The sequence below is a fragment of the Amia ocellicauda genome, chromosome 1, assembly GCF_036373705.1.
Source record: "Amia ocellicauda isolate fAmiCal2 chromosome 1, fAmiCal2.hap1, whole genome shotgun sequence".
NCBI classification, from domain to species: Eukaryota; Metazoa; Chordata; class Actinopteri; order Amiiformes; family Amiidae; genus Amia; species Amia ocellicauda.
In genome coordinates this window covers 27,609,451-27,631,739 of record NC_089850.1, presented here as the reverse complement: position 1 = coordinate 27,631,739, position 22,289 = coordinate 27,609,451, and the positions used below count along the sequence as shown (strand labels likewise).

The window sequence follows — 22,289 nt, the reverse complement described above, 5'->3', positions numbered from 1 at the left end:
GCATGCCAAATTAAGTAAGTAAAAATATAAGTAAGCTATTGCATAGTTGTTCTTGGGGGGGGGGGAAGCAGAAAACACAAATGAATGCGTTGGTTTTCCCAACATTACGGCAAATTCAAAAGCAGATGCGTGTTCCTGGAAAGTTACGGTAAAGGAGACGCATGACGTACATTTCCTGAGACGTGATGCTGTGTCGCTGGTAGACGTGACAGCCGTGTCAGGCTCGGAGGTGAGCTAGGATATGCACATACAAATGTCTCCAGTTGCAGAAAAAAATCGTTTGCATCTAACAATTAAACACGAGTACTAAAAAAAACAAAAAACAGTATCAGTAACGAATTCGCCGTAGCTTTTAATTCCGGTTGTGAGGCTGTAAGACTTGTAATTTATACTGGTATTTATACTTCTGTGAAACAACTTACTGTAGCCGGATGTTATGAATATGAAATGCATTGATCTGCATAAGCGGAAGCCTCTTCTCAGATACTGTTGTTGTGGTAAACACGTATTGCTAAACCTAGCAAAAATACAATTGAATCTGAAAGGAAATGCAGTCAGCCAGTTCCCACCCCCCACCCGCATAAGAGCGATCTGTGCAGAGAAGTGTTAACTGTACTTAACACAGCACCGGTGGTCAGCCTGAGCTGAGGCTAACCATACAATGTGATTATCAGTGCCATTCCTCTCCAAAACCATTAGCCTATTGTTGGCATTGTGCACACTTTATATTTTATTGCATTCCTTTTTTTATTTGTATGGTTCTATTGCATTCTAAGTAAATACTGTTATTTTCACTCCAACCTGATGAATTAATCCTCAGAAACAAGTTGCTGCTGTTTACCTCTCACCCTCTATTTCAGCCTGGCTCTATGTTTCAGTAGATCTGTATAGGTTGGCCAAATCTTGAAAACGTGTGTGTTTTTTTGTTTAATCGGGTAGAATATGTAACATCAGGAGTAAATAAAGTGTACACTCAGTTCTATTAGGTGTGAGTCATATGATGAGGGCTGTTATTTCATGGGTGAGTGTCAAGGGCACATCTTGTTCACATGTGTGGAGGAGTATTGTAGCATTTGTTATAATATTAATTCCTGTTCCACACAGGGATCGATTTAGCGTTTCTCCGAGTGCCCACCTTTGGCAAAGTTCAAGGCTCTGTTTTGGATTAAAACAAATGGTTGGACAAATCACTTAAACAGACCAAGGGATTCTGTATTTGGACAGCTCTGAAAAAACAATAAAGCTGTGATGTTAATATACCTTTTGTTTTAATCTTTTTGTTTCAGGTTACTTTTCCTCTTTTTAATAGGCTCAGAAGATGTCTGTAGCAACACATTGCATCATTTGTTGTAGAAAAATCAGTACGTCTGGCCCTGGAGTGAAAAGGATTTTTCAGTGGAAATATATCCGTGAGTCATGTCTCCTCTGCTTTTCAGGAACTTTGAATCTGATGCCTTCATAACAAAATTAATATAACCTAATTTCCCCTGCCCTCTAAAAAGATACACACAGTTTATAAGTTTACTTTGAAATTGAACACCCTGTACCATATTTTCTCAGAAAACTGGCCAGTATTGTTTTGTGCCCAAATGATTTCTGTGCCACGTCCATACATTCATAATATCAAGACAGATGTGCTTTGCCTGTCAGCTTCAGTTTGTAAATATATGGGATATTTACACAGTTTGACAATCTCTCATCAAATTTTACACCCATTGTATATTTGACAGAGCAGGAAAAGTACAGTCAAAAGGGCACCTGCTCACAACTCAGAACACTGTGTCAAAATTAGGAAGCAGATATTCCTAGGATTAAGCTTAAGGCCTAAAACCAGCAGCAGTTACATGTACTACCTTGGCTTTGTATTTTGTATGATGCAAGATAAACATCTGCATGTTTAACTGTGCCATGTGAGCAACTTTATTTAGGTATAGCTGCATTACTTCCGATGTACTTTTTTATCAGCATATCAATGAGTTAATATATTTATTGTAATATTAGTATATAGTATTTTGAAGACTTCATATTCTATACAATAAAAAAAAACATACTTGAGGTAATGTTGGAGACTTTTTCAGTGCATTGCAGAAGTGTAAAGTCTCTGTCTGTCTCACTCTCTCTCTCTTTCTCTCTCTCTCTCTCTCTCTCTATATATATATATATATATATATATATAAATGGAAGACTTAATATAGAATTAAGATAAATTACTTGTAAAATACTTAAACGTACAAACCTGAACTCAATGTTAAGATCTATTTATTACAATTTTCATAATTATAGAAAGCGGATTTTGACGCTGATTATATTTAGTTAATGTAGTTGTTTTTTGTGCCACACAGTGTGCATACATTAAACAAATAACTTTATAAAGTGTACATAAATCTTTGTTTTGACTTTAATAACTGCTCTTGTTCTGGTTATGAACGAGCTGGCTTGAAATTCAATACACAATGATTTATTTGTATTTTATTTGTATATGAAGCAAGCTAAATGATTCCACTATGTTATGTAAATTTAAGTTAATAGGATTAGTGATCTATCTTGATTAAAACTAAAATGTAGTTCAATCGATATAATATAGTTGCATTCAACATTGATTAGAGGGTTGTATCTCTCCACCATCAATAATTCAAACATGTAACTTTGGTGATTTTTGTCATGATGTCTAGTATTTACAGTCAGTAAATGAAAGCTGGGATAAAACATGTTTAAAAAAATGTATGTTAAAACTGTGATACTCTACACACTTAAAAAAAAAATCTGAATTGATTTTTGATGATGGTATTGTAATTTGAAAGCTAATATGGGATTTGTATTGAGAAGTGTAACACCCTTGTTTTTTTTATGTTATTCTTCTTAGGGAAAATTGCTAAGTTGACTGGGGCTGTAATTGTAGGGTAAGTAAGAAGCTTTATTCTGTTCAAGTTTGCACCTTCGCTGTCACGAGGGTTCAATAGTTCATAGTTCTAAGAGTATTGAAGTGATGTACAGTACTATTTTAATGCAGGGCATAATTTATAGTAGTTAAATTTAAAAAATGCATACACGTATTTCTATGGCAGAAGTTGTAATTTGCTAAATTACATTGTAATGTGTAATTAAACAAAAAAATAAAACTGTTTTTTCTCCTAATCGTATTTTACATATTTAATTAACCTTCCCAGTCATTTCTTTATTATTTATCAGTATTTGTTTTATATAGTTAAAAAGGGGTGTCTTTAAACAAACAAAAATCCTTTTTAACCAAGCAGTGAAAGGTAGCATCATCCTCTGAGCACACATTGAGAGCAAAGCGCTAATTTCTCTAGTTCACTGAGTTTGTCACATATTTGACCTTGTTTTGGAATTGCCAAGGGTGTAAATTAAGAAACAAAGAAATTAAAACTGTAGTAAGTCAAGCTTTGTTTGAAACCAAGAGACATGGCCATAGATTGTTTAGTTAAAGTTACAAGGTCCACAAACTCACAAAAAGCCAGCCATCTTGGGACAAGGTTAAGGCATAACTGAATATGAGCAGAATAATTGACCTTGTTGATTTTAATATTAGAGCTAATGCTGCCCACCAACTGTAGATGGGACTTGGATGAGTCTGTAGATGAGTTGATTATTGAATCTTGGGTGTGGTTTTAAATGGGAATTACAGGAACAGAGGTGTAGAATATAAACAATTGTGTGTTTTTTCCGATATGTATACTGATTGTGTTTCCTTTTCCTTTCAGTGGCTGTGTTTTTATAACTTATGAAGTTGTTGCATTGAATAAAGCCGTAACCATTGACATGGAAGCTGTACTGCAAGAAAAGTTAAAGTCCTACATCTATCTGAATGCCACACCTTTCAAGGAACAGGAGACATTTGGTATGCTTGTCTTGTATTTAATCTTCAGCTTCATTAGAGGAATGCAGTGGCTTTAGATTTCTTAAAGCACAAATAAAAACCCTGTGTAGCAACTGGAATAAAGAGCAAGCAGATCTCCAGTGCTTTTGCTGTTAACCAGCCACTAGGTGTGATAGAAAGTTTTGCTTTTCTACTAAATAATGACATGCATTAACATTTGAATGTTATGTCATATGTCGACACAGGACTCTTTGAGAAACTTTAAATATATGTTAAACTTGCTGCATTACGCATAATGCTCATGAAGGTAATGAAAATGATCCACTGAATTAATACAAATAAATACGTTCATTGTTTAAGAAAGGGAGACGAGAACAAACATTGGTGTTATGTGCTTAATTTTCTAAGATAGATTTCCCGAAAATGTCTACCTTAAGCTTAGTTTCTTACAGTTTACTTGTTTTGATTAGATCCTTCCTGAGTCCTTTGCATTTTGTATTCTTTACATTCTCCTCAAGTGATCATGACCGGTTTGTTTTGTGTAAAAAGACCACCACTAGATGTGATAGGGTGTTTAAACAAAGTGGAGGTGTAGTATACTTTGACACTCACTTAAACCTTATCTGCTAAGGCAAAACATGACTATTTCAGTAGCACTGGGCTAGTGTCAGGTAAGTTCTGTTTTTTTCACTGAGACATGAGAAAATACATGGAAATCTAAGGCCCTATGCATACTGGTGCCCTGGCAAGGCAGCAATCAAGGGATACAAAATGACATTAAGAGGACGTGAAAGCTAAGAAAAAACCCACAATCACATTGCAAGAATACAGAGGTGTATATAGATTCCTTGTATAAGATGAAGCATGTATTCAATATAATATAGAAAAAATGTGAATGTATGTAGGTCTGCACACAACAAAATCTGTTGTTTCTTAGTGTGCCACGTTTTTTTGTTTTGTTGTATTAACCATGGTTGGGATCAATTGCAATTCCAAAATGGAATTATAAATGGAACTGGAATGGAATAATTGGAATTGACTCCAACCCTGCATTTAACCCCTTGAAGTCATATCTATTGACCGTTTCAGTGGGACACTCGTTAGTGTTATTGGTTAATTTGATTTGTAATTTAACTTTATGATTATCTACCTCTATTCACATCCCACAGAAAATGTAGTTATTTTGGATCTAATGCCCAAGAAAGGGATACATTATTTACTTCTGCTGTTCAGTATAGTTTAAATTGCACAATATAGATGTATATACAGTATTAACAGTAGTGCATATCTTAAAGCTAAATATGTTAAGTATAATGACTGATACACAGATTGAAAATGAGTTTACTCTTTTGCACATTATAACATAGTGCCATTCTTTGTGTCATTTTATTTTATTATATATTAACATTTTTATGTTATTTAAGTGGTAGATTTTAAATGGTGGATCAGTAAACTTTCTGTTTATTACCATCATATAATCTTTAAAAAGAGAGAGAGAGACTGCTACTCTATTTCAGTTTTATTGCATTAATATTATAGAGGAGAGGAAAAAAGCCCCATGAAAACCCAAGAGGACGCTGATGCAAAAGACAGCCCATTACTGTTCAGAAACATAAAATCTTAAACATATTCTGAGAAATTGACTCAGGCATTCGTTTGGATTGAAGAGACTTTGGCAGTGTTCCTAGTTGCTGTTCTAATGCATTTGAAGGTTTTCAGTGCACATTGTCAGGAACTACTATGGAACTTTATAAATGTTTCATTTTCGTTTAGAAAATGAAGGAATACAATACAGGAGAGCGTTTATCCTAAGTTGTGGGTTTACGATAGTATGATGAACTGATAATGCACGATACTGGAGTGCAGCCCTTGTTTTCCACTCCTGAATCCATTATATATCTAAAACCTTTTAACAGACAAGAGGCTTTTTATCTTGTAACAAAGCTCCGTAAACTTGTTCATCAAAAACACTTAATAAAACAGGTTAAATTAGGCTGACCATCAGTAGGCTTTTACAGAATATGACTTTGACCTTTTATCCGAGACTTATTTTTTTTATCCCATGAATATTTATCTTTTTGTCAAGCGTATTCTATCAACACAATAAACTCTTATCTGGACCTTACATCAACATTATTTGAACACAAGCTTTTAACTTTCTCTGTGTCTCAGTTAAAATGCATTATGAATGTAATTTCAGCATTTTAATGTGTCACCACAGGGTTAGGTTGATAAAGTAAAGATAAAGTAAAGAAATGCATTTGCTTATAATTACATTCCTCTATGCTAATAGAGAGTAATTTTTCCTGAAAAATAATGTAATTTTACATTTAAATTTGTGTCGTTCTTAGGCATCACATACAAGGCAAGGAAAGAACTGCACAGAGCAGCAATACGATTTCTGGAAACATCTACAAAACTCTTTAAGGGGCCTTTGGATGGTAAGAAAAAATTCTCCAGAATTTACTGTTGAATAGTTCTTTGTAATGGCAATCTGTATTATAAAGTATTTTCTTTATTAAATGAGCAAAGTGTTTGTCCATCTAATCATGAGTAGAATACATTTTTAATGAACTGGGAAGTCTATACCAATCAGTTGTTTTGATTACCTTGCAGTGATCACAGAAAGTACCGAAAGACCTCCAAGTGATATAACTTGATTCAGATACCAGGTTGCCAAGTTGCCTACCATATATTTACCTTTTGAAGTTGAAGCTAAATTTTTTCATATACTTAGTGGCACTTTGGAGGGCGGGGGGGGCGCTGGGCTCCATACATAGGCTCCATACATTGGCGGGATCTAGGCAAATGGTTACACACAGGCAGGGATGTTGCAAATTTTTAAGATTTTATTTCATACAGTACTCCATAGATAGTCTAAGAATCCAAACCCCAATAAAAGCCAGGCTTGTGTCTACCTATACTCTTTCCAGGATGGTCTTTAAACGCAAACATTAATAAAAGACCAACACACTTAGCAAAAAATCCAAATTACAATTCCAGAATCACAAACTGAGTCCAACAACTACAAGGTCAGTTTCTTTGCTTCCTTTGCAATATCCACTCCTCCACTCCATGTCTCCTCCTCTCTTCACTCCTCCACTCCCCCTCTCCACCTCTCTTCACTCCTCACTCCTGCTGCCCCCAAAAATACCTCCCAGGACTTTCTGTTTATCATCCAAAACCTAGCTTGTGGAACCTTTCCTCTTTGAGAGTTTGTTATTATAGTGCTTTCATAAAGATCCCACCTGCTATTAATGGATCCGTCTCATGGCAGGAAACACCTGCCCGTGGCTTCCTGTGCCCATCTGTTTTAGGCCATTTCCTTTCATAACTCATGCTGTTGTGTTCAGAGATATATACAATTACAACCAATTTGTTTCTGTGGGAATGAGTTCTCTATAATTCACCATGTTGCATTTAATTCTTTAACCTCTACCTATACCAACAATTCACACAGCTTGTTAAAAGAAGAAATGCACACAATTAAAGTCCATATTCTAAAGACTGTTGCTTATTAAACTTTCTTCCCTAGTTATGTTACAAATACGTATTTAAGAGTGCATAATGTATATGACATGCTGGTTGTACATATTTTGTGAAGCAAAGACGTGTTTTGTGAAATGACATCAATAAGAGCACAGGTTAAAACTAAGACCATCAAAAGCCTATGAATATACCAGCACAGTTTGGATTTAAACACACGCTCCCTTGAGAACGATATGCACAAAGCATAGACCTACATGTTATTTTACTTATAACTAGGATAAAAACGCTGGTTTGATCTTTATTCATGTCGTTGAAACTATTTTCTTTCCTGTCTTGCGTCTATGTTGGAAGAACATCTGAGCAAGCTCGATGTGGAGCCCCATGAGTTCTCTCTGTGGCTGCTGCTGAAGAAAACGCGGTCAGCCGACAGAATTGAGCGACTGCAGGCAGTCAAGGAGCTGGCAGGCAACCCCCATTGGCAAGGTATGCTGTGGCCCAATTTAGGGTATCTTGTGTGGTTCAATATACTGACAATTTACATTATTTTTCCTTCCACATCCAGTCTTCTGCAATCATAATACCCATCACATCTAGAAATGACAAAGCGTTTCTGAATACTGTCTTGGCAGTACACTGTAAGGTGGACAATAGCTTCCTTCTCACTAAAAGAGTGTCATGACATATATAAAGTTCATAATGCAAAGAAGTCCTGGGTTTAACATCTTATTCCTCAGTGGAGCATATTGACCTGCTATTATTATGTTAGGGCTTTGGTGTGTATTGGACAGCCCTTGGGAGGAGTTCCACATGCTGGTCCAGCAAATTTCCCTGCAGCCCCAGACTGTACCATTTGGTGTCCATTCATACCCATACTCACCCTAGCTTAAGAAACATAGGAAACATAAGAAAGTTTACAAACGAGAGGAGGCCATTCGACCCGGCTCGTTTGGTCTCAATTCATATCTAAGTGATCCAAGGATCCAATCCAGTCTGACTTTAAATGTTCCCAAATTTTCAGCTTCTACCACATCGCTGGGGAGTGTGTTCCAGATTGTGACTAGTTAATGTGACAACAGCAAGTTTCAAAGGTGACTTGACTGTTCATGCTATTATACGTGCCAGCTTAACTTAATCACACTTCAGCGAGAATATGGGATCTGGTTTCTCCCCAGGCACATCAAACATTACACTGTTCTTGAAATTATTTTGAGATTATGACTGCTGTCCTTGTGTGGCAGACTACCAGTACAGAAGTGCAGCCCAGGCCAGTGATCATCGCACAGCGATCGGGTTGGCAAGAACCAAAGATGTGGACCTGCGCTTCTTTCTGCTGCCGCCGCTGCTCCCTGAAATTGGTGATGTAAGGAAATGCACTGTTTTATCTGCTTCATTTTATGACTGATTTTGACTTTTAAAAACTTAAGTCCCGTCACAAATAAGAAATTGGACCCACTTGTAAATTGCAATTTGCAAATACAATATTTCATGACAGCTTTTTATTGTACAAGTATTTCTTACTTCTTTCATTTGCAATTGGCGGGAGGGTCTGGTCAAATTAAGATTTAAACCAGGTCAAAATGTGACCTACCCACGAATCCCAAAAACAAGAAATCTGTATCCTATCGCAGTCTAATTTACATGGGTGGGTAAAAGATTTGGTCTAGCCCAGAAGCAGAAATATCATGGGGGCGATGGGGCATATGCAGCAGGGCTCACTGCATCTATGGGCCCCGCAAGGGGTTCCACGTTCCACCAGATTTTTTTTTTTAATGTTATATACCAAAGAACAAATATTATTTAACCGTAAAACAATTAAATATATATATAAATTTTAAAAATTATACTGTGTGATTTCATTAAATCCTGGCACTGATCTGAGCTGTTGTTGCATATTTTATAAAGTATTGTATATAGCAATGTACAGAGTCTGTTTTTATACCCCTTTGAGGGGCCCCTTTGCCTGGGACTTGCACCTGCGCTGCTGGTAGGGCGGGACCAGGGTCTTCAAAATCATTATTCATTTATTTAGTAATTTGTTTAAAATACTTTTGTTATTTTATGTCATACTGTACCAAAACAACATTAAAATTATTCTGAAATAATTGAAAACAGATTGTTTAGTTCAATGTTCATCTGTGTTTTTTCAATAAAATAATGACGGGTCTGTTTTAATACTTGATTGACGTGTAACCTATCGTATCAGTTGGCAAGCTCTATGTCTGGTTTAGACTCTTGTAACTAGCCAACTAGCTATTGTTAAGTTAGATACGTAAAACAATGGATAGAAAATACAAATCAGGCGTTCTGAAAAAAGAAAGTGTAATTGGATCCTATGTTCCACACACAAGAGGACCACCAGCAACTGAATAGAATTAGCACTTCAAGCAGCACCAGCACAAGTGATGAGGAAGTGCAGGAGCAGGAAGATGATAATTCCACAGTCCAAGTAAGGGCAGCAGCTAATGATGTTGTTTCTGCTGCTGATGTAGGTACCAGTATTACACCCCCTTGCGGACCCGCTCTCAATCTCTTTTCCGCCGCCTGGTCTTTAGTAGGTCTAAGAGGAAATAAGTCAGAATGTTATTACAGGTCCTGTTCTTGCTCATCATCACCTATCAGCATGTAGGGCAAACCGTGCATGTTTTGTATTCTGCATAAACTGTTGCATACGCTGTTCCTGTTGTGTAGCTGTAGACCGCTGTGTCTACTTTATCTATGAATCTAGGCCTATTTGTCTGCTTAACAGGTGCTTTATGCGATAAATGGTTGATGGGTGTTGCTATCCATGGTGCTGACTACCTGAGGTGCTCTAAGACACTGCGCTTAGAGTGATGTGTATTGTCCTTTGTGGAGTGAGCTTACTGTGTGTTTTTAACTCTGTTACACTGGCAACCCATTTTATATATATTAAAAAACATGTTATATCTCTGCAGCGGACTACCTGGAGGACCCCGCAGTTGTAGGTTTTATAGAGGGGTGGGGCCCACGAGAGCGCCCCATCAACTCTGTGCTTAAAGTTAGTTCTGTTGCTGGTCTAGCCTCAAGTAAGGCTTGAGTTTGAATATCAGGTTGCTTCATAATCTGTTAAATTAAAATAATTTTAAAAACTTGTAAAACAACAATTTTCACAAAAAATACAACTTAAAAACAAATACAATATACTATGCTTCGATTTCATGTTTAAATGCAGAAATGTCAGGATTTCTAAAAATATTTAAGACTTTCGAGAGACAACCTTTTCTGCTTCAGTTCTAGTAATCATCTCATGTAGTAACAGAAAGATTTAGATCTCAGATTTAAATGGTAATCAACCCCTAATTAGATTAGATATCCAATTTAATTTACCTTAACATGGAGAAAAAATCTGGTCTAACTGTAACCCCATTCACACTGAAACAATTGCCGGCAATTTGCCAGCATTTTGTTGCCAGCAAGGTCTGTGTGAATGGGTTATTGCTGGCAAATCGTTGCCGGCAATTTTCTGGCAAGGGTCTTAGTCTAATTGCCAGCAATTTGCCGGCAACATGTCTGTGTGAATGGAACAGGGAAATGATTGCTGGCAAATTCAGCGTTGAGTCCTTGGGTGTCAATGCAGTGAGTCAGCTAACTGCCGTAACCAATCAGAATAGGGGCACATTTTTGCAACCACAACACGACATGGTTAAGCCACCTTTGAACAAGAACGTGTGACATGTTACACCCCTCACAGTGGGTTAGTTTCAAACCAAATCGGTTCGGTTTGTTTGCTTTGAAAGAATGTATCAGTGTGCTCGCCATTCACACTTGTCTTGTGTACAAATGTGCTCAGTTCATAACTCGTGTTCGTTTTCGTTGGTCACTTCCGTGTTTTCTCAGGAACACCGGATATTTACATTTTACATTATTAGTGCATATAAGAAATAGCAGCATAACGCGTACAATAACAAATACATATGACTACATTGTTTTGTTTACTGTATATGATATAACTAATATATTGGCGCATTCACGTTGTGCAGAATATGCGCAGATATGACCAGCAAATCAATCCATTTTCAGAATCTGTGACAACAGTGTGAATAGTGACGCATCCAGCTGTCTATTAAACACACTGTATGCAGTTTTTGAACACAACAATAGGCTACTATATTTGTGAATATTATAACCAACATTGTGCTGCCGAATGGTGATTGTTTTGCCTATATAACTATATACAATATCACAGTAGTGTGACGTCTCCTAAATATCCATCTTGGAGTATTTTACTGCTACTGTTACCTTTAAATGGGGAAATGCATGAACTTGTACAGACACGTCCAGAGTGTTGGTCCGGGTCTCCTCTCCGGATTCACAGGCTTCTGTGGTGTCTCGTCCCCATAGCCACAGCGCTCTTGCCGGCAATCTCTGTTTTCTGTGTGAATGCATCCTTGACGGCAATTTTCCAGCATTCATACCCAGTGTGAATGGGGGGGAAACAAGAAAAAAGCAGGCAAACATTGCCGGCAAGTTGCCGGAATTTGAGTGTGAATGGGGCTTATGAAAGTCTAAAAAACAATGGAAGGGGATATGGTTAATGAAACTACTACATGATTTTCAGATTTTTTATGCAACATAATTATTAAAAGAAAGATGTTAAATAATATTCCTTTTCTCAAAATGTAATGCATATCTCATTAAATTCCTTAATCGTGAGCATCTGTGGAAACCAGAGTCTTAGAATCTCACTCCCAGGGTCCCCTGTCAACATGTGTTGCTTCTGTGATCAAACACACAATAATTACAGATATACAAGGTCATTTAGTTAATGATGAAAAAACAATCCAAGCTTCTGGTTGGGTCTTATTGGGGTTCCATAATAATTGCGTGTTCCACTTTCCTTATAGTGTACAATTAACTTTCTGAAGCTATTCTGTATCCTTTAACGGACTTGTATTTTAATTCAGCTATTTAAAAGCTTCTTGCTTTGAGTGTGGAAGACAGACACTTGTCTCTCTGACTATCTTATAAATACTGACTCAATAACACTTAAAATGCATCTTGATTGCCTCCAATGTGTTTCTCCTTTCTCCTGCCTTCCTCCACAAAGGAAGTGTCTGATTATTTACTATTGTTTGTCTTTGCCTCTTTTAGAGTTACTCAATAGAAGACAATCTGAGGCAGCTGTTGGCCTCTCTGCCTCAGCCGGAGGTGGATCAATGTGTCCAATACTTCACTTCCCTGGCCCTGAGGGAGAGCAGTCAGTCACTGGCAGCCCAAAGAGTAGGTGACCAGCAGTGCCTTTTCTTTCCAGTGCATTTTATTTATTTATTATTTTTTTACCCCCCGCTACAGTCATTCATGGATTTTGCTTCTTTCTCTTTTGATTTAACTTCCCTGCATACTCACCACGTCTACCACACCTCACATATTCAGATGTAACCAGTTCCACTTTTCAAAGTACCAAACATTGATCTGTTCTCAAAGACTGACAGTTTTCTTCAATTCAGGGAGGACTGTGGTGCTTTGGCGGAAATGGGCTGCCGTACGCTCAGAGCTTAACAACAGTTCCATCTGAGAAAACGGAGTCCTTCTGTTTGGAAGCTTTGGTGCAGCACTCTAAGGTAAGGATCATTCACTGAATGCAGTAGACCTCATCTAGACTAAATCACAACATAGACCTACCTGCAAATTGCAAACGTCTTACATTTTGTTTTTAGTAGTAGAGTGTGGCTTCAATTATTTATACCTCGACTGGGTGCAAGTTTGTATTTTGCCATTCTTGGGTAGGTTAGTTTGTCAAGTCTGACAATGTTAGATCTTAAGTGATGTACCATTTTTATTCTTTAGTTTTGTGATAAACAACATTTGAGCTGGTGTTCTGGATGTGACACTTGATTTCCACAGACAAAACAGTCTATTTGTGCCACCTGATGTATATCTTTATATATTATTAATATCTTCTGATTAATGGATCTCCTTTGTCTGATTTAACTAGAGTTAATATAATAATGATTTGTTGATGTATAACAAAGTTAAATTAGTATTTGACCCCTTCGACTTAGTACTTGGTGGCAAAACCCTTGTTGGCAATCACAGAGGTCAGACGTTTCTTGTAGTTGGCCACCAGGTTTGCACACATCTCAGGAGGGATTTTGTCCCACTCCGCTTTGCAGATCCTATCCAAGCCTCATTTCGAGGCTGACGTTTGGCAACTCGAACCTTCAGCTCCCTCCACAGATTTTCTATGGGATTCAGGTCTGGAGACTGGCTAGGCCACTCCAGGACCTTAATGTGCTTCTTCTTGAGCCACTCCTTTGTTGCCTTGGCTGTGTGTTTTTGGTCATTGTCATGCTGGAATACCCATCCACGACCAATTTGTTATGCTCTGGCTGAGGGAAGGAGGTTCTCACCCAAGATTTGACGGTACATGGCCCCGTCCATCGTCCCTTTGATGCGGTGCAGTTGTCCTGTCCCCTTAGCAGAAAAACACCCTCAAAGCATAATGTTTCCACCTCCATGTTTGACGGTGGGGATGGTGTTCTTGGGGTCATTCCTCCTCCTCCAAACACGGCGAGTTGAGTTGATGCCAAAGAGCTCGATTTTGGTCTCATCTGACCACAACACTTTCACCCAGTTCTCCTCTGAATCATTCAGATGTTCATTGGCAAACTTCAGACGGGCCTATACATGTGTTTTCTTGAACAGGGGGGCCTTGCGGGCGCTGCAGGATTTCAGTGCTTCACGGCGTAGTGTGTTACCAATTGTTTTCTTGGTGATTATGGTCCCAGCTGCCTTGAGATCATTAACAAGATTCTCCCGTGTAGTTCTGGGCTGATTCCTCACCGTTCTCATGATCATTGAAACTCCACGAGGTGAGATCTTGCATGGAGCCCAAGACCGAGGGAGACTGATTTATTTTGTGTTTCTTCCATTTGCGAATAATTGCACCAACTGTTGTCACCTTCTCACCAAGCTGCTTGGCGATGGTCTTGTAGCCCATTCCAGCCTTGTGTAGGTCTACAATCTTGTCCCTGACATCCTTGGACAGCTCTTTGGTCTTGGCCATGGTGGAGAGTTTGGAATCTGATTGATTGATTGCTTCTGTGGACAGGTGTCTTTTATACAGGTAACGAGCTGAGATTAGGAGCACTCCCTTTAAGAGAGTGCCCCTAATCTCAGCTCGTTACCTGTATAAAAGACACCTGGGAGCCAGAAATCTTGCTGATTGATAGGGGATCAAATACTTATTTCCCTCATTAACATGCAAATCAATTTATAACTTTCTTGAAATGTGTTTTTCTGGATTTTTTTGTTGTTATTCTGTCTCTCACTGTTAAAATACACCTACCATTAAAATTATAGACTGATCATTTCTTTGTCAGTGGGCAAACGTACAAAATCAGCAGGGGATCAAATACTTTTTTCCCTCACTGTACATGCCACAGAGCATGATAGGATGTTTATTGCTTAATTGTATCATGCAGTACACCTGTTTGGAGGCATCTGCATTCGTTATGTTCCTCCACTCATTTCCTTTAATTTGTTTTTTTCCTTTAAATTATGTCTTCGGATTCTGTCTCCAGGTTCCTAGTCATTGCGACAAAATAGTAGCCAACGGTGGCCTGCAGCTCTTACAGAGGGTGTACCAGCTCCGCAAAGACTCACAGAAAATCCAGAGGAACATCATCCAGATCATAGGAAATTTGGCCTTGAGAGAAAATGTGCACTCAGCCATTGTACAATCAGGTAGGAAGCTTCTAAATATGATGCAGTTCTGTTTTTTGTCTTGACAGAGATCAGTTTCAGGAAAAAACACTGTGTTCTATGTGTTCTGTGGCTGTTTATGTAGAGTAGGTTTTCAGAGTAATGGGTGATTCACCTGCATGCATTCTTTTTCTGAATACCATCCTGCAGGTTGGGTCTCTGTGTTGGCGGGATTAATGAAGTCTACGCACATTATTCAGGCCTCTCAAGCAGCCAGAGCCTTGGCTAACCTGGATAGAGACTCGCTGCAGGAAAAATATGAGGATGGCTTATACGTTTTACACCCACAGTATCGCACCAAGTGAGACTCAAATCCTTCAGTTTCTCCTAGACTGATATCTGTACTTATATTTTCCTAATATTATTGCACTCCAGGATCTATTCTAAATTGATACCTCTGTATTCTGGTGGAGTTTGCTACCTACTTTAAAATTGCGTATCATTCTTGGTAAGTTCTGATATAATTAGTATATTATGTCACATATTTATTGCAGTTTATTTAGGACCTATTTAAAGTGATGATTTTGGTGTTTTGCTTAATAATGTAATCCCTATGGCAATCCTAACGGCATTCAAATGTCTTGCCATTTCAGCCAGCCAATAAAAGCAGACGTCCTGTTCATTCATGGTCTAATGGGAGCAGCTTTTAAGACATGGCGGCAGCAGGACTGTGATGCATCTCAAGATGGGGAAACCACTCATATAAAGGAGGACTACACTGAGTGCTGGCCAAAGGTAATGTCCCTCAGCGAGCTGCAGCCTTTCTTTTTTGAAGTATGGGGGTATGGTGGCTGTGTTAGGCATGAAGATCTCTAGACTTCTATACATTTGTTTTCTGTTATTGCAAACCCTCAGCAGAGAGCAGTATGATGAATCCAGTCATTAAACAAATCAATAATACTGATAATAACTAAATGATCTACTGTTTTTGGATCAACAGTATAGCATTATAAATTGATTTAATGAAAGAATGAGTACATCAGCAATTATAAAGCACTGTAAGCTAGTCAAGATGTCACAGTTTAAGGGATGCAGTAATGCAAGCTTCTCTATATGTTAATAGCATTACTAGGGCTGTTAGGGAGCTGTCCTTCTGCAAGGCGCAATATCATTCATATGATACGAGTTCAGTACAACAAAGGTCATGTTGCTAGCTGGAGTCTCACAAGGGGATTCAGGCATTCAAACATGTCACAATTTTTGACACTTTCATCCAGAAGTCATTTTCTGGGGTCATTAAATCAGACAGTAAAGAAGGTACTTTAGTACTGCATGAAGAGCAATTTAAGAATTATATTTCTTCTGCTTGAGAAGAACAATTCACAGGAACATCACTCAGGAATTTGACAACCGGACAATTTTTTTAATATAAGGCCCCCCCCAGCAACACAGAAATACGAATGCTCTGATGCTTGTATGACATGAATTCTTGAGATGTAACGGGTTGTCTGTGCAGAAGTATTCATGAGGCTCCTAAATTTAATTTTTAGTTCCTCAAGAACACTTCAAAATGAGGCACTTTTCAAGTTTGATACTTTCCACCCCTTAAAGAAGGTGTTGTATCTCATCATTGATTTTAAATATTTGGCCTGCTTTCATACCTGACCTGTATCTTTCACTACAGCAAAACATTGCTAAATATAAATTTTAAGGTTGGAAGCTCTGGTTGAGTTAAATTAAATTCACTGTATGACCCAAACATGTTTCAGATTGAACTTTACAAAGACCTTTTGTGTTGAAGCTAATACAATTTTCTAAATAATGAGTGGTTCATTATCATTCAAACATAATACCATTGCACTGTCTGATGCAGTGTTCAATACGCAACAACATATTTGTATATAGGCACAAGTGAAAGCAAGACATATTCATTCAGACAACTAATAATCTTGCAGTTAATTATTTCTTAAGCTTTGAATATCAACCAGATATTCAGTGGGAACACAATTACAGCAGAACTTTCCCAATCGAGCTGTCTTCTGCCTCTCTGATATATTCTACATTTTAGTAAGTGGAGCACAGTTGTCACTTTTCTTTACCCTTCTCATTGCCCGTGGTTTTCTCTCTTTCTTCCCCAACTGTTAGACGTGGCTTGCGGCTGACTGTCCCAGCGTGAGGGTCCTGTCCGTGGAATACGATACCCATCTTAGCGACTGGAGAGCAACCTGTCCCGCTGAGAAACACAGGTGGGCAGCGCCAATACAGAAACCAATACTATGACACTACACAACAGTAATGGCCAGTCTAAAGAAGAGCGATTGCAGATCACTGTCAGCAATTACACCATTGTAATTAAAAGTGTGATCCTAATGCACCAAAATCTTATCAAATTACTAATGTTTGGATATCTGCAACTTTGTCCTGTAAAGAGATTGACACTTTTGAGGCTCGGTCACTTGAGCCGAGATTATAAAGATGTTTCCAAAGACTATTTTCATGAATGTTTTACAGTATTACTTTTTGAAACATAGTAAAGTATTTTAATTTATTTTAATCAAACATCAATAGATTTTTTCCCAAATGAAATTAAACACTATTCATAATGATTTTTATCGATTTTTAATTCATGTTATAAAAACTGACAACAGTAGACACTCAAACACTACTGGAGATATATGACAGAATGCTTACAAAATGTGCAGCTGTGTTTGTGGTCTAGGAGGGAAAGTTTGTTGTTAAAAAAATTTCAGTGAATTACAAGAATGCAGTTTGAGCATTATGCAAATTATTTGTTGGTGAGAATATTAGTTCTGTTCTGTTTGCCTACAAAACTGTCATTGTGCTCCAGATGGTGGTAAATTAGAATGGATACAATTATTTATGGAGTCCTCTTTACACAAGATTTTATTTTCTTGTTCGATTTTTTTGTTTTACAACATCTTAAAAGAAACGCATTATAACCACTTAGAAAATTAACGGGTGCATTAGAATTATATGGTTTCAGTCCCAAACCTAATTGTTAATGTAGTATCTCCAGTCAAACTAATCTACAGATCAACAAACTAATCACATCAGCTCATGACTGTTTATAAAACATCTCATAATAATGAAGGACAAATTCAGCTTAATATATGATGTGTTGCAATAGAAGACATAACTAAAGTACATTTGCATCCGATTACAACAGCAAACCAGCCATGAATGCATGAGTTAAAATAGCCACAATTATTCCTCTTTATTAAGGTATGTCTTAGGAATAAAGAGTATTGTAAATGTGATGACCTAATGATTCTGTAGATCAATTACAAGAGAGTGGCTTGCTTCACAACTATGGATGTAAGTAGGTCAGGTTATTTTAGTTCATGTTATTTTGAATGTGGCAAGCCCTCAGTCATTATATGATAGTGTTTTCCTAACCCATTCTTATCTGCTGTCTTTTTGCTTTTCTGTTTGCAGAAAGTCCCTGGCATACAGGAGCCGTGAGCTTCTCAATAAGTTAAAGGCGGCTGGTGTGGGGGATAAACCAGTAGTTTGGGTGGCACACAGTATGGGAGGTAACATATAAACTCCTCAGAAATGTTATTTTATAACCCATAATTATTAGCATTGCATCCAAAGTAGGAGATCACATATTACGATGGTGCACCAATAGTTATCCATTACAAGAAAGAGAATTCTAACATAGAATCTACATCTATAGTACAGTAACAGCCAGAGTTGGGTGGAGCTTAAAGTGGAGGAGAGCTAAGGCTGAGGAAGGGAGGAGGGAACACACATAATATGAAGGGAGGAACTGAGAAGTTATATAGGGGAAGAAGAAGCAATTGGATGTATCAGAATCTATTGATACACGAAAGAGAAGGCCAAAAGGGGGAGTAGGGAGAAGACAGAAGGACAGGGAGCAAGAAAGGAGAGATGTTTCCAGAGAAGGTGAGGTTCAAGTGTCAGCCAGCTGTTCATAAGAGGTGCAGCTCAGAGTTGAGAAGCAGCTGAGCAGAGGATGGAAGCCAGCAAAGATCTAGAGCAGCTGAAAGGGAATATATGCCTACCTAGGAACAACAGGACTCAACCATCTCTGGCTACCTCTCTCATCTCTGCCTGAAGACTCACCCTTCACCTGTTTATCCATTTCTGCTTTGGAATCTTTGATCTCTAGTACTGAGCTTCCAGGCAGCACACGTATTGCAAGTGTTTCATTATGCAAGTGTAAGATTAGAGGAAGAAATCGAGTTAATCTTGAAAGCTAAATTGAATTAATACATTTGTGTATTTACAGGTTTACTGGTCAAGAAAATGCTCCTTGATGCCTCAAAGGACCCTGATATGGAATCCCTGATAAAAAATACACAAGGGATTATGTTTTATAGTGTTCCTCACCATGGGACACATATGGCTGAGTATTCAGTCAATGTCAGATATTTGCTTTTCCCATCTGTAGAAGTGAAGGAGCTCTGTAAAGGTACATATCTTTGGTTACATTTTTATACAATTTTATTAGAATTTTATTAGTTGTGTAATAATGTTGATGTTCAAGGCTATTATTGATTTTCATCTTAATATCTGTATACCTATACTTTTTCGTTTTAAGTGGTAGTAATATAATATGGTTGTGGTTTTAATTTGCAGAATCAAGCTTGTTAAAAAAAAAACTGCTGTTTTCATTCTTTTGCAGATTCACCTGCACTTCATGAACTCAACGAGAATTTCCTAAACATGGCCAAGGAAAGGAAATTCAAGATACTGAGCTTTGCAGAAACACGGCCCACTACCATTGGCCCTATGGTGAAAATGCAGGTGGTTCCAGTACAGTCTGCAGGTAGAGTGGGCTTTGTGCTATTGTGTCAAGCACGTTACAAGATGGTTACAAAATTAACAATTAATCAATTTACTTCAATTGATGTCCTTGAGAGTGAGAAATCCCGCTATGCTACACATTCTGTATTGATTGGCAGCACAAGAAAGGACTCTGCCTATAATTAGTGATACTACCTTTATTTTTTAATGGTTCAGTATTTTACTAACCTGATTAAAACTGCAGCTTAAAATGTATTGTTTAGAATGGAATATTTAATTGACCATTTCATTCCATTACAGATTTGGGGATCGGTGACTTTATTGAAGTGGACGTCGATCATCTAAATATCTGCAAACCCAAGAAAAAGGATTCCTTCCTTTACAGGCGTAGCTTAGAGTTTATCAGAGAATCCCTGGAAAAGCAAATCAGCAGTTAAAAAAAAACTATTTTCCTCTAAATCATGCAACACCCACAGCTGACATGAAACTGTGTGTGTATATATATAATTATTTTAATTTTATTTTTTTACATTACAATTATATAAATGCAAATTAAACTCCTATAATGCTGATGTGAGCTGATTAAAAAAAATACATCTGAATAAATAGTGAATAGATAGTGATGTGAAATACAATGGATTTATTTAACACAAAATATCTTACCAAAATGTAAGCACTTAACTCTTCATAACAAAGATAAAGAAACCAAGGAAGCTGTATGGTTGCGGTGTATCACTGCATCGGTACAGAAGTTCAGAGTGATCACTTGCCTCCTTTCTGAAAAGCAAGGGTACAGACAACTGGCATCTGAACAAGAAAAGCACACCTGCTGTATACTTTCTATGTTGTTGTTCCCATTTGTAGATCAATTTGTATTCATTTTAGTGGAATGTCTTTACGTGGAATTTGATTACTAATTTGTAATCTGACCCTCTTGTAAAAGTTACTATTTATGTATGATCTTGAATTCTTAATCACAAAAAGAATATCTATAATTATGGTCAGCCTCTGATTTATAAGTATCAGATTATTTTTATTTTCAGAACGTTTGTTTTAAATTTTAAACTAGAACTATGCATTGGCAATGTATTTAAGGTGCATCATGGATGTCATTCATATCTGTTGATTTACTTTCACTGAGGAATTTAGAAATGTACACATTTACTGCTTTTTATTTTAAGAATTGTTTCCCCCATTTCTTTCCTTTTGTTTCAATCCTGGGTCCATAGAGTTCATATATGTCTTGTGATGTACATTACACTGAACTGTAAACATTTTAACAAAAGCACATAATATTAAGTTGGAAGGAGACAACATGAAATATGGATACTTATTGCACAATATGAAAGCTTGTTTCCATCTGCAGTCGCCTCATTCCATTTTGGATTTGTGACTTCATTTAATTTAATCTGATTGGTTTAAATAACTGTTAAACTAATGCAATTGACTTATCCTTTAACAGATTATCTTTAGGTCACTGCCCTACCTCATATATATTATCATATGGAACCTTGGAGAAGTAAATGTATGTAAAATTTGTACAACATCTTAAAAGACATATGTTCATGTGTTTTAGCACTTCAATACCATTTTGAATGTTCTTCCAGCTTTGGAACTGTGTTTTCCCATTGTTTTAACTGCATTGTATAACTGCATTTTCAATGCAATAAAACTTTTCTTTTTTAACTTTTGAAATTCGTATTTCACAATGCAAACACCACATATCACAATGGCATTGCATATAATAGCAAAATATTGTTTTGTCCTACAGCTGGAGAAAACTAGTTTTTTATACCTCTCCTTAACAATTCACACATTAATTTCTTAAAAAAGGAAATAAATGGTTTACATTTTTTGGAACTTTTATTTTCTTTATCATTATTCATTCAATGAAGACTTTTGCTAATGGGTATAATGTTGAGTTTGAGTGTATGTTTTTGATAATTTAAAGACTACCTGTGGAATATGAATTACACAAATTGTAGTATACAGCAGCATCCAAATATCATTGAATTGTAACTGAAAGTTTATCAGGACAATGCAGAGGAATTGTTTTCAATAAAATGAAATAAGGAAGTAAAGAATTGAATAACTGAGCATTTTATGCATTAGTTGCATACATCCCAAAAATAGTTATGTATATATTTGTAAACACCCCATTTTGTTTTCAAACCCTAGTAATCAGTACTATATGAATCCCCCCTTAACTTTGATAATGTGGAGGCAGTGCTTCCTTTAGCTTTTTTATAGATTCAGCAACTTTTCAGGAGGGAAATTCATCCATACAGCAGTTCTCTAGGTTGCATAGCTTGCCCTTGTGGACTGCTTTTCTCAGATTGATGTTTGGTTTGGTGTTTGGAAATTGTGATAGCCAATCTAGAATGCTAACTCTAGACCAAACTTGACACTGAGCTTCTTGAAAGAGATTGCACTGTACTTTTGGCTAAAATATTTTGGAATATTTTGGAATTCTCAATTCTAACATGGACACAAGCCCCATGCTTCA

The 22,289-nt window shown here is 37.2% G+C and overlaps 1 protein-coding gene across 1 annotated transcript; it reads left to right on the top strand.

Annotated features, from left to right (window-relative positions):
- The first annotated feature begins 170 nt into the window (after window positions 1-170).
- Window positions 171-21,469, top strand: serac1 (serine active site containing 1). Its single transcript, XM_066700488.1, has 17 exons — window positions 171-229; window positions 1,287-1,409; window positions 2,864-2,900; window positions 3,723-3,859; window positions 6,190-6,279; window positions 7,679-7,810; window positions 8,566-8,687; window positions 12,437-12,565; window positions 12,793-12,906; window positions 14,869-15,031; window positions 15,200-15,350; window positions 15,643-15,784; window positions 17,135-17,235; window positions 18,446-18,543; window positions 19,266-19,448; window positions 19,662-19,805; window positions 20,084-21,469. The coding sequence occupies exons 2-17, from the start codon at window positions 1,319-1,321 to the stop codon at window positions 20,218-20,220; spliced, it is 1,971 nt and encodes a 656-aa protein (XP_066556585.1). The 5' UTR covers window positions 171-229; window positions 1,287-1,318; the 3' UTR covers window positions 20,221-21,469.
- Window positions 21,470-22,289: the final 820 nt, after the last annotated feature.